At 37.3% G+C, this 13,929-nt stretch overlaps 1 protein-coding gene across 1 annotated transcript in view; it reads left to right on the forward strand.

Moving 5' to 3' along the window:
• LOC146657803 (transmembrane protein 132C) overlaps positions 1 to 10,695 on the forward strand; it is a 296,469-nt gene extending 285,774 nt beyond the window's left edge. The window contains exons 11-16 of the mRNA XM_085426136.1: positions 806 to 868; positions 1,396 to 1,524; positions 5,765 to 5,893; positions 6,103 to 6,402; positions 6,866 to 7,140; positions 8,377 to 10,695. Coding sequence (XP_085282262.1) covers positions 806 to 868; positions 1,396 to 1,524; positions 5,765 to 5,893; positions 6,103 to 6,402; positions 6,866 to 7,140; positions 8,377 to 8,989 — 1,509 coding nt within the window. The 3' untranslated portion in view covers positions 8,990 to 10,695. The remainder of the gene's footprint in view (positions 1 to 805; positions 869 to 1,395; positions 1,525 to 5,764; positions 5,894 to 6,102; positions 6,403 to 6,865; positions 7,141 to 8,376) is intronic.
• The last annotated feature ends 3,234 nt before the right edge of the window (positions 10,696 to 13,929 follow it).

Here is a 13,929-nt window from a genome sequence, read left to right on the forward strand (position 1 = left end):
CAAACTTTTTAAAGTTAAAAAATATTGGGGGGGGGGGGGGGGGGGGGGGGGTTGGATTTGAGTTTTTAGAAATACCTTTCCTGGTAACCAAAGACATTAAATTCAGTTTTGCATTTAGTTAATGCTTCAAAATTGCTGCTGAATAAAGGCATTAACAAGATGACAGCTGAGTAGCAGGACTTATCAGCAAACATTTAAACAGCTGTAATCTCAACACATTTTCTTGACATTTAGACTTGGTTGAAAAAATATTTGGCATCTGTTGGATGTCTTTCAAGAACATCCTTGGACTTTCTATTTACTTAACAGTTAAAAGAAATTAAATACACTTCCTTTCAAAAAAAATAAGATTCTTAAAGTCATTTGGTTTAGAAGAGGCAATGGCTCAGTCCACACAAGAAATTTCCTCACAAAGCAAATAAGAGAGAATGTCCAAAATGACGTGAATGTGTTTTTTATATGTGAAAACAGATGTGTGTCCAGAAATAGTAGTCTGTGTACATGTAGTGAACACTATGTGTCTGAGTCTGTGTGTCTGAGTAAACCACTGTTTTACATTGAAACAGCAACATTTGTTCATTTTTGGGCACTTTTGCCATTGACCACTTTTGACAAAATAAATAACATCATTTCTTGTAGAATGATTTTCCTATAAGCCACAACATAACCTTGTTCCTGTTATTTATATACTTTTCAAAACTATGAGACCAAAACTCATATTTCGTTGCTTTTTAACATCTAGCTTGCCAGGATAGGTGATTTAAACTTGAACTTAAATATGTTTTTGTATTGTCTTTTGTTGCAGGTTCTGTCCCCCTTGTCTGACTCGATACTGGCAGAGAAGACTGTAACTGTATTAGATGACAAGGTAAATATTGCTTTATTATATATATTCTTGAGTCCAATTTAGCAGATTAAAGGTTCTACCAGAGGCCAATATTAAGATTAATTACATCTGAAAGCAAACAACAACCAAAGTTCCTCACAGAGTAAGTAAACACGTGTTTATTAGGGCTGCACCTGTACACAATGAACTCAAATTATGCATATTTATTAAATAATGCAGCATCAGACCATGGCATGGCATACAAAGAGTGTTGTGATTTACTTAAAGTGTGAACTGTACTCTTACTTATAGCATGTTTAATGTCTAAATAATGTCTGATACAAAAGTTGTACGCTTGAAGAATCGCTTTTATTTTGTAATTATGCTATATTAATGTATCAGTCTTCCATTACTGATCTAAAGAGTTCCAAATGTGCTGAATCTACCCCGTTTTAAAGTGACTGACTTTACATTTTAGGATCATCATCAGAATAACAAACCTTTAAAAGGGGACAAAAACTACAACTTGAACTTTTTTAATACTGCTTTTTTTTTTTTTTTACCTGAAGGTCACCATTTCTGACCTGGGAGTCCAGCTGGTTGCATCTTTGTCCCTTAGTTTGAGTCCAAGTCCTGTAAATTCCCAAGCCATACAGTTAACAACCACAGCTGCTGACCTGCTACATACACCTAAACAGGTAGGAGATCACTTTACGTCAAGTCTACATCTGCTAAAATTTTATGATCCTGTTATTCAGATTTACTTCTCGGCTCCAATAAGAAGATGCAGCTAGATGAGTACCCAGTTCAAGGTTGCATGAGGGGTGAGCATACCCCAGCTTTCATAGAGCCAGAGGCAGACACACTGAACATGGATGGATGAATTATATAAAAAGATTTTTGTTCTTATGAATATCTGTGATTTTACTCACACATTAAAACATTTCTGCAAGCCATCACATCCTCTCACTTTATCTAGTTTGGGCATGTAGCCATGTGATTCACATGCAGACAACTCTCTGCCTTTAGGTTTTTATTACACAAGTGAAATGATGGCCACCATCGTTGCCTGTTCCTCTCTTCACAGTAATTCCCTAAAGGTTATAATCATGGCTCTTAAATAGTAATTCTGCACTGCGAACATTATCTAGATGCTATCTCTCCCATAATCAGTTTCAAATTAGGGAAGTGTAACTTCAAGACTATAGCAATTACAGCAGCAACCGATTACAACAGCCATTTCTTTTTTTAAATGAAACTTCAGGCCCTAAATACAATCCAGTAAAAGAAATTAAATCGCAACAATGATGCCCTCCTGGGTTTTAAATGCACCTTAGAACACACATGCATCAACACTACATATGAGCGGGTGGAGGATGGGCGTCCAGGTACACACTGGCTCACTCCTTGGTGGCTGCTTATCGGGGCCTGGAGCCTGGGGCTCGCTCAGGCCACTTCGGGGGTGGGGTGCCCTTGGCCTCTTGGCCTGGGGCTCGGTCACTCTGGCACAGCTGGCTGCCGGCGGAGCTCACGGGCACGTCACTGCCACCCCCCCTGGCTTCTGCTCCGCGGCTGCTGAGTGACCCCTCATCTGGGACTCTCCTCAGCTTTTCTGGGACAGTGGCGCGGCTGCCCCTCTGTTGGTCTTCCTTGGTCTCTTGTGTTCTGAGGGCCTCTGGATGTCTGGAGTTTTGATCTCCTCCATACCTGCTTCATGCCCTGGTGGACGGGGCTGTGGCTCCCCACACCCTCTAGCAGATCATTACATGAAGGAACCTTTTAAAAACAAGTGCATTCATGCTCACAGGTGTACACACGGGTGCTCACACACACAAACTACACCCTTTTTGGCTCCTACCTCAAAGCACACTGTCGATCTTAGGTGCTGCACAATAATGTTTAATATTTAGTATTTACTGTTATATTCCCATAGATCATCGTGATGTTGTTTATTCTAGTGCTCTCGTTTTCTTCGGCTTGTTTTCTTTTTTCATTCTCAACAGGTGAAATTAAAAAAGTATCTACTGTTATCTATTGTTAGCTAGTTTATTGTGATGGTGTTGTTTTTATTATGTTGCTCTTTGTTGTTTGTTTTCTCTTCTGGTTTTTTTATCTCCATACAGGTGATCCAGGTGTTTTGTTTGTTTTTCTTTCTTTTTTTTCTTCCCCCCTTTCTCACCATCTCTTCTCCCCTCTATTTTTCTTTCTCTCCCTCTCTTTCTTTCATTCATCTCCCTGTCCTATCCCCCAGTCATGTCTGTCCCGTCTTTAAAAAACGAAAATAAAATAAATACATAATTATAATAAAGGTCAATCAAATGGACCAATATGGCAAGGCCATGATGATCCACTTGGTAAAGTAAATCCACTTGGCATCTTTCTTGGCCTTCAGACAACAATTCTGATGGCTAAAGATCCAAACTGGACAGGCAAAAATAAATAAATAAATAAAAAAAATAAATCGCAAAATGAATTTGTCACCTATGTTTACAAACACAGTGAAACTAAAATTGTTATAACATTTAAAAATCTTTTTTTAACCCGTCTCCGTCTCCACTTTGATCCGTTATATCATCACACATACCCGTTAACACAGTTAACAGGTACCATTTACTTATTATTCTTGATTTTTTAATGACATTGCCAAAGTTTATTTTATACCTTATGAAGTTATATAGAATATGTTAGGCTGTCTTCATACTTATTTTTGTTTGTTTGTTTTAAAATTGCCACAACATAAATACCACCCAAGGGCTAAGCAGCTCACCTCAATCAAAATACAGGTTTGATCCTGCAGTTTATTAAAAAAAGGTACTAAATCTTACTTACTAGGTTATATCAGTGCATTAGTCTTTTTATTTTTATTAATAAGAAGAACAAAGCTGTTTGTCAATGTAAATCTGTGAAGCAGGACCATTTAAAGAAATGGTTTATAAAGGTTTATCTTATCTGATATTATTTTAAGAAAGAAGAAAAATCTTTGCTTTTCTTGTACATTTAGTGTGAAATTCAGAAAGTATTTTTCTTTGGATGGATTTTTTTCCTGTTGTAATTGAACAGGAAAAAGACAAATCAGAGAAAAAAAGTGTTTCTGTCCACAAAACAGGTGTATAGGTTTTAGTTGTCAATACTGAATAATGAAATGTGTTTGGGAAGCATAGCATTGCAGACTAACAATTATGAAGGTGGAAATGTACAATTGCTAACATCTAGTTTTAGCAATTAGATTTTAGCAATTTTTTAAAATTAATTTTTACATTTTTTTTTAATTTTCTTAAGCTACTTTGAAAATCTAGTTAAAAAATTGTGTAAGAAATGAACAAACTGAAAATTACGTGTGGTCAGCATTTGGACAAAATACATTTGTCATGGGTCTGCGGCGGCAGACCATGTGTTTCTTTTTAGCGGACCCAAATACAGACACTCGAGGAAGGGACAAGGTTGAACGAAAAACACGCTGTTTATTGAATGTGGAACACGAAAGTACAAAATAAGAGAAACCAAAACCAATAGCTAAAATAAACTGGAAAAACTGAACTAGAAGCAAAGCACAGGGATAATGGAAAAACTAGGGCCCAGGAACACGGGAGAAGACGAACAAGCAGCCTCACACTGAACAAAGGGAGACAGAGGGCTTAAGCTTGGAAGGATGTATGGCAGGAAGAGGCAGATGAGAGAAGGAGTGAGGGAACACGAGAGAGAGGGGATGAGAGAGCACAAGAGAGAGAGACATGACAGGCTGGGGAAACATGGAATGACACAGGAAAGGGTGATGAGACATCATGACAAGACAACATGAAAACTAAACATAGGAGCCCAAAAGATACTGAAAAATATAAAACCAAAATATTATACACAAAGAAATCACAAAACACCATTAATTCTAAAAGGCTGGGACAAATGACCCAAGACTACGACAACATTATGAAAATGCCATATACCAGTAAATAAGATTAAAAAGTTACACAGTTGGGTCTTTGACACTTTGTAATATCTAATATTAGCTTTCCAATTTTTTGTGCTTCTCCTGATAACATGTTTGAAATTACTGTGGTATTAGATCTGGATAACTACACTGGGCAAAACCTGCAGAAATGTATGGAAGGGGTTCCTAAAAGGTTAAATGTCAGCGACATCTCATGCACTTGATGATTTTACACTGCCCTAAGGATTTAACAGGAGCATGCCACAGTCTTTTGAGTCTGTGAATGTGGACTTTGAGTATTTTCTAAAAGGTGAGTGACTGTGGGCCAATCTCAGAGTCGAAGAAAGGTGTTCCATCAAGTAGTTCCCAAGCTTATACAATAGCATTTAACAATTTCAATGATGTTAAAGTGAACTACTTTAGAGAAGTAAGGGATCTCAAAACTTCACTGTAGGTGGCAGACAGTTGGTGTCGTAAGCCACCTCTTCTGTTCAAAGATGGTCAATCACAGTGGACATAGATGACCTCTTTCACTACTCACTTCGTTAAATAGAAAACTAAAATGCAGACACTTTTAGAATGGCACGTTGAGTGCATAAAATGTGAACTTTACCAAGGAGCCAACTTGAAACTTACAAGAGTCCAGCAAGTATAAAACTGTATGCCATGGCCCATGATGGGAATGTACTGTGATGAACAAAAGCAAGATCAGGTGTTAACAAGACCAAAAAAAAGACAAACATAGGAAACATGATAGGAAACAGATCAGAAATCACAGAGACAGGCGAGGAAGTAAAATAAAGCAAGGCACAAAAGAAGAAAGAGGGAACAGCCAATAAAAAGCAAGGACTCTTTGTTGATGTCAGTTATCTTTGCTTGAAATATCAGATGACAACATTCTTTCTATCTTGTGCAAAGAAAAAGTATCAGTGATAGATATTCTCTTTGATCTTCTGGATGAACTATTTAAAAGCTTCAGTTGTAATTGTGCAGGGTTTTTTTCTCTTTTTCAGGAAGCTGGGATCAGTGCATGGATCCAGTACAGTGATGGTTCAGTGACACCATTGGATATATATGATCCAAAAGACTTCCTACTTTCAGCTGTCTCACTTGATGAGAATGTCATTTCTGTTACCAATCAGGTACTGGCATCTTCCTTTATATTGTCAGCAGTGCAAACAAGTGACAGTTTTATACATTTGTAGATCATGCTTTTTAGAGCAGAAAGCCCAAATTCAATTCAATTCAGTTCAGTTAAGGTTTATTTATAGTTTGCAAAGTCATAACAAAAGCTGCCTAAACGCGTTTTAAACTGTAAGGTATTAACTTCCACATTCTCGTTGTCATTTAGGAACAGCACTGGCCCATTGTAGTAGCAGAAGGTGATGGGCAGGGGGCATTGTTTCGAGTAGAGATGGTCATCTCTGAAACTTGCCAGAAGTCAAAAAGGAAGAGTGTGCTGGCATCTGGAGTTGGAAATGTTATAGTTAAGTTTGGAGCAAAAAATGACGAAAGAGGAGTGATGGGAAGAGGGGGGCAAGATGATGGTGGAGGGTTGGATAACAGCACCAGTGAACAACGGACAAAAGATGGAGGAGAGTGGAAATCCAACAGTGCAGCAGTGGACCGAGAGGAAGGAGCCATGAGGAAGGTATGGAAAAAAAAAACAATAATAAAACAGTGAGGAAAGGATATTTTTAAGAGTATTTTCCTTAAACTGTAGTTTTAGAGTTTACTCACATTGGATAAACACATTTAATCATCAAAGTTTAGTTTGTTTAAGTAGTGTAATCACTGTGAGTGGTTGTGCACCTTCTTGGTCCAGGGCATTCCAGTATGTCACACATATAGTCTGATCATTATCCATGCTTAGCACAGAGCTCCCAATGTTTCCTGCCTCTGTGAAAATTGCTGTGTTAAATATAGTAAATAACATAACTGTGATGCAGAGAGGACAATATGTCGCTGCGTAGTGTGCGAGCAGGCCAGCAGGAGAATGGGGAGAGGGAGTCAGTCTTGTGTAATAATGCCGTATTTACGTGAATCCAAATGAATATACAAAATCCACATATTTTAACCATTTACTATATCTGTGTTTTCGTTTCCATTTTCAGGTTAGCTCAACAACCAAGAGTACAGTAACCCATCGTGCTTCAGGTGGCAAAGGTGCTGGTGGTGGCAGCAGCAGTAGTCGTGGCAGTGGCCCCAACCAACCAGGCGACTACAGTAGCTACCCAGCACCAGTGGAGGTACCGGGGACTGGAAACAGTGAGCTAACCCAGCCCACTAGAGGCCTGTCAGACCTGGAGATTGGGATGTATGCCCTTCTGGGAGTATTCTGCCTGGCAATACTGGTTTTCCTCATCAACTGTGTCAGCTTTGCTTTCAGGTAAAAAAAACAAAAAAACCCTGAAAACCTAAACATGTTACTCAGCAACAAAACATGATGCACATTAAATACTGAGGCAGGTCCATTATGGTTAGTTAATATATGGGTGGAATATAATGTGAAACTGAAAGGATCTATGAACCAAAAAGCTGGTTTTGACAGGTAATCGGTATGGGCCTAATATGCCCATATTAGGTAACCATTGTCTATTGGAGGATTAAAATTTAAGCCAGATCAATGTCTTGTACAAAGTTAAAACCTGTAAGAAAGCTTATTCATTGCAAACAATATTTAATGATGGGCATAAGCACCTTTGCTCAACCACATTATTTTGTGAGAGAAACCTTTTGAGAGAAGTCAATTGAAAATAAAACAATTTCAAGTGTAGAGATTGTTGTCTGATTTTCAAGATCCCATTGATACACTCAGTCTTTACTTTTTAGAGAGGTAACTACTGCTCCAGTTGGGAGTGAAGTATTCATATCAACAGGCTAGTTTATTAGAAACACATATCACTGAGCCTAAACAATTATAAAAATAATAAATAAATAATGAATTACCCTTACAATAGCAGGAATGTTCAATGAGCTTATTTTACCTGTGATAAGATTGCATCCTTCCAGTCATCCTTCCTCCCGCTTTAGCCTCTAAAATCAGCTGATCAAATGCAGTAATCAGTTATCTGTTCTTTTCTGATTCTGTCCTCTCCTTTTTGTTTCAAAATGGCAGAGAACATTAATTGCTCTGTGGCTTATTAAGTGATCAGTGGAAAGCAGCGGTGGTTGGCACAAAAATCCAGCATACCTCTCAGATAAATGTTTTTGCATTAAACATGTTTTATGTTCTCATATCCTTTGTGTGCTGCTATTTTGTGTGGATTTTAAGAGACAAATCAAATGACAAATGACTCTCACCAAATGTAAGTTGATAGTTCCCAGCAACCCAAAACTGGTTAAGCAGTTGAGAAAATGGATGGATGGATAACAGACCCGTGATGCATCACTTATTGCTTTGCTAGTACCATGAAAACCTAAAATTGGACTTAATTCTCCTTCAAATTTTCTTGAACTTTTTAGTGATATTTTGATGGGGTAAAATCCTCAACTTTTATCTGAGTATTAATTTTTGCAGTCATTCCTTGTATTGTCTGATAATGCCTATAGATTATAGTCATGAAACTGCATCTGTTTAAATTTTTACCTCCATTGATGTTTCATTACGAATTTTCCTCTGCAGATACCGTCACAAGCAAGTCCCAGTTCTAGAGGCAGGAGGCAACATGAACCATGCCCACGACTGGGTGTGGCTTGGCACTGAGGCTGACCTTTTAGCAGACCACCCTGACCAATGCCAGGGTGGCATGCCGGATGAGTGCACCACCATAATTGACCGCAATGAAGGGGGCTACGAGGAGAACAAGTATCTACTGAATGGGGCTGGTAACACCTTGGTAATGGGAATGGGCACTATAAGTGGGAGCGGTGGCAGAGGTGGACATCGGGGTGTCACCCATGGACAAACCTTGCCTAGATCTGTTCCAGAATCGCATCAGTGCCTTTCAGCAATCACTACTGGTGGCAAAGATGCTACAGGTCAAAAGGAGCATCTGAATAATTCCCCCCAAGCCACAGCTGCAGCTGCTGTTGCAGCGGCCAAACGCAAACGCGTCAAATTCACATCTTTTGCCACTGTTCTGCCCAATGATAATTCAGGTGGTGGCCCATACACCAACTCATCAGTCCTGGTGACGAATGGGAGTGAAGATGATATCAAGTGGGTGTGCCAGGATATGGACCTAGGTCAGTCTGAAATCAGAACCTATATGGAAAGGCTACAAGACAATCTGTGACTGATGGGAAAGAAACTGAGAAATGGCGGGGCAGAGGATTAGTACAGTAGGGGGAGAATGGACAATGAGTACAATTCACCTATAATGCCTTTGCAGTGGATATATGGAGGGAGAATGGGAGGGATATAGGAAGCGTGAAGGGAACATAAAGTGTGATGATGTGTCTGGAAGAGTATCTAAGAGACATTGTGTTGGGTTGGGGACGCTTACATTTAGCATCCCTTAGGCTATGAAAAGCATCACTAGCTCACACTAAAATTAATGGTAGCAAATAATAAAAAACTTTGAGTTTTTTCTGTTTTATTTATTGTGAAAATATTAGTGTAAAAATCAATAATAAAGTCACTATTGTTTTAAATGTTTACTTTCAGAAAATTAGTAAACCATTGTATAGATACTTACAGTAAATTCAGGGTACGTTATTGGACAGACATTTGTAAGCCACTTTACATTTAAACGAGGATGGGAAGGACTTACATCATGTCCTGCCTTCAGAAGTCTTTTTTACTCGTGTGGTTTATTGCCAACCTTTGCTGTGGCCGTTGACTAATCATTGATCTACTTTTGATATACAAACATTTACCTGCCGAGTCTGCAGAATGGTTACGTAATGAGTTCTCTGACGAATATGTGTTGTTGGTTTATCATATGACCCATTTCTTATGGCATTTCTCATAAGTAACATGTGAAATGTAATAAATATATATAGTCCAAGTACTCAACTAGAAATTCAGGCATTTTGCAGTTACTAGTGGGAATTGCCATTCAGCTCTGTATTCAGGCAAATGTGCTCTTTCTTGAAACAACAGAGTGTCTTGAGAGTTGGAAAATGATGTATCTTACAAAAGACTGTTTCTCCCTTGGATCCAAGACAGAGGCATTTATTCTTGCACAATTACAAACAGGAAAGGACATTAGCCATATTTGAGGCTGATTTTCTGTTTTCCCTGCAGCCAATGATGGCTTTCTCCCTCTATCCAGAATCACTCCTGTCATCCCCTGGCCCATCTCCTTGTCTGTGATTGGACAACAGTAGAACATTTGTGAAGTTAAAAAAAAAGAAAAATACACACACAGTGAAACACTGAGTGTAAGGGGACTGACTGAAGTGTCTCATATTAAAAAAAAGGAAGTGGTTGGGCTTTGCAAAGCCTGACTGAGCACCTAATAATGAAGATTATTAAAAAAAATGTACCACATAGGCAACCAGACAGACAGGAGTACCTGCAGTGTTGAACATTGAGATAACAGGATGTACTGAATGACATGTGAATGGATAATGATAATGGAATGGATACCTGACGAACAGATATGGATACGTACTAGCTTGTTGAACATTATTATGAATATATTGGGGTTTTTTTCCTTTTGTTTGTCCTTTTTGATAAATAGAAGGTTTTTATGTTTTTCTTTGTTATGTTTTTCCCTAATTTGGGAAGATATTAACTGTAGCGTTTTATTTCAGAGATTTATTAAGATTTAAGAATATATGATCCTTTTTTTCCTTCTAGATACCTATTTATTTGAAATCATGTTTGAGAGGGTGAGGAAGGAATGACAGGGCAAGGACAAAGACTGAAAGTAATAGGCCTGCTGGTGAATGATAGCACATAAAAGAATAAGTGGAAAGAAGGACTCAGAACAGGCAAAGGTTGCCTCACCTTCGTTAAGCTCAGGTGACGAGTCATGAAGAACCGACAATAAAAAAGGAGAACTGTACGATGTTAAGATTGCAATATTTATTTATAAATGTGTTACTGTTTCAGAGTACACTGTATGTTGTAAATAAATAAACATGCTTCAAAGTGCTTGTGAATAAGATTGCAGGCCACTAGCCAACAACTTGGTGATATTTTGTACATTTTACAGTGCAAATATGGTACACAATACTATCTACCACCACAATGTGAAAGTGATCTTATGGGTTCTTTTTTTCTAAAGATGTTCCGGTCTTTACTTCAAGTATTGAATGAGTTCTTGTCTTTGTACAGGGTAGAAATCAGTTTACCTCCGTGAGATGTAAAAATGGAGGCCATTACACTCAAAATTGTTTGAGAAGGGCGAGTCTCAGAGGTCCATTTAGGAAAGCAAATTAAACCAACTGTCACAATGTTTTTTTAGTGGGCTCATTCAATTGAAAACAAGGGCATAATTTTGATTACTAAAAGCATCTCTATTTTCAATCATTTGTTAAACAAGAAACATTTGAAAAATACACGCTGGCATCAAAACACAAATGATTGGGTCTGAAATGGAAAGAATTGGGAACAAAAAGAAAATGCGGTGTAAACAGACACAGATAAGAGACCTGAGCTGATGCCAAATGGGGAATAAAAATTGCCGTATGGCCTCCACCAAAGCAATAGATATTCTGACTGATGATGACAACTATACTGTATGTTCTGGACACATTACTGTATCTATCCTACTCTGCTCTCCGATGTAGTTATAAGACTGCTGTGCTCCAAAGGAACAGTCATATGGATCCTAGTTCAATAGTTGCTTAAGGTATAAGTGTTGCAATGCTCTCAGTTGAAAAATCTTTCTTAAATTGCTGTGAATGTATTCATACTTTACAGCTTTGGAAATCCATTTTACCTACTTTTATTTTTTAAAAATATATGGATGTCAACTTAAAAAATACAAGGCTATTTTTGAGAGACTGCAGATTGGGTATTTCAGCTTGCACTGTATTTGATATCAAAGAAAGAAATACACTGTAAAATATATATATATATAACAATGTCAGCAAAAACCACAATGTACAACACGCTTATTAAACTACTGCTAGCTTGTCCTGAGAGAAATAGTTTAACTTATTTGCCTTTACAAATATCAGAGATAACCTCTCTAATATTATCTGGTCTTTACCTCATATAAAGCACCTTGAGATGGCTGTTATTGTGATTTTGCTATATAAACTGAATCCAGTTCAATTCAGTTGAAATGAAATAAAATAACTGCCACAACTGGTAGCTTCTAGAGGGTAGACTTAACTCATGTTTGGTGCCACCGGTAACATTGCACAGATTTAGGCAGAATTGTAAATGCAGAATCAAGATAACGTTTTAATTTTGTTTTTCTTAGAAGTCATCTTTATTGGTCAATTAATGCCTTATATCATATGGCAATTATTTTTCTACAGATTATTCATTTAATTTTTGTTTTGTTTCTCATAGTTGCACATACTACTAAGATGATTAGGCATCTTTTACAGTCAATATTCAACATGCTGCACAGGAATAGTTGCCTTATTTTTCTGACAGAAAATGAGCACTGCTTTGTTTTCAGAAAAGTTGTCTAACTCTGCAGATGTCCCTTGCCATTCCAAATCTTGCTAGAACATTCCAACATAGTATCAGTCGTAGACAGTATAAAAGATGGTTGTAGCTTCTGGGTTGTGGAATATGAAGCCAATGCAGAAGTGCCTTAAACCTAAAGTATACTCTGTCACAAGTCAAGCTATTGTCACAGATGACAATAGCTTTTCTTGCAGAGACTTTATTTTCTTATATAAGTCTACTGGAAAAATGGCTTTCTGTTTTGACCTGTTTTGATCTGTCTTGACCCGATGTGTTTATGAACTTAGTCGCTCATTTTGGGTCGCATTGAATGCAAAAAATAAGCCTATTTTATAAAATCTTGGTCATTTAAAAAAAAAGAAAAGAAAAAAGAAGAGTATTATCCATGGTATTCTGTCATCACGCTCACTGCCTAAAAATCTATCAATTATAAGTCATTATTCAGTGAGGAAATCACATTTCTTTAAAACTAAGATGGCACAATAAAAGCACTAATCTTAAGGCTTCTTAACCAGTGGATTACATCATAGTAACTACTTCCACCTTTTACACTGGCTGTGATACCAGTAAAGTTGTTTTCAGACCAGTGCACATGACTTCTAAAAATATGCATTTAAAAAAAACTATTTCTCTTTGATAACGCCAGCTGATAGCAGTAGATCAAGCAAGCAAAAACATTCTTTTATAGCAGGTACATTTGACTGCTGAAAAATCCAACCTCACCGAAACAGGTTAGATTTTACAAAATCTATTACACTGTTACATAGTCACACATGGGCAGCAGTTTAATATACTACAGAGTAGAGGAGGTACTAGCAGACATGAGCCCTAAAGTTGCTTTTTTTTTCCTTTTAATTATTTTTTTTTTCTTTTTGCCTATTGTCATTGTTTAAAATTGGTTAATGGAAGCTAATAAAATCCCATAACCAAAAAACTGGCCGACTGCTCCTTGTTTTATTTCCATTTATCTATATATTTCTGCAAAATAAATCAATTAATTACTTAAACTAAAAAAATAAAAGCCTTTGGTTTTTTAACATGATAATATCATGATTTTACTCATACTGTAAAAGGCATGCACGTGCACAAAGAGAAACACACCAATTTTTTTTAAATTTTAAATCCTGTTTTTAAACCTCTCGTGGGGCAAAGAAAACAGGAATTTAGCTTTTTATTCAAGCAATAAATGCTCATTTTCCAAAACACAGATTTGGTCTAAACTGAGATTTAGATCAAGTTTTTTTGCACTTTACAGAAATTTTCTGCTTAGTTGGGGCTAGGCGTAAACCATGATTTGGGAAACTGTCTGTTATTGGGATTGTCTAAAATGTGATACGACACTAATCGAGACTAATCGATTCTCATGCTCTTGGACTTAAAAGATTGTCTGAAACTCTTGCTTGTGGATGATTGTACAAACTGATGTAAAACAGCAAAAAAAGCAATTTATAGACAAAAAAGAAAGCGCAAAGCACGTTTGTTTTGGAAAATCTTTAGACAAGGTTTACAGCCCTACTCTTCTCATTTGTACTTGTGCAAAAGGTTAGTCAGCCAACAAATCAGATCAACAATATCCATTATTTAATTAGGAATGAGCAGCTCCATCATAGATGACTCAAAGCTACAAAAACAAAATTC

This window comes from Rhamphochromis longiceps, linkage group LG12 (genome assembly GCF_057381845.1).
Source record: "Rhamphochromis longiceps isolate RC_006_pf linkage group LG12, R_longiceps_female_GT1.1, whole genome shotgun sequence".
NCBI lineage: Eukaryota > Metazoa > Chordata > Actinopteri > Cichliformes > Cichlidae > Rhamphochromis > Rhamphochromis longiceps.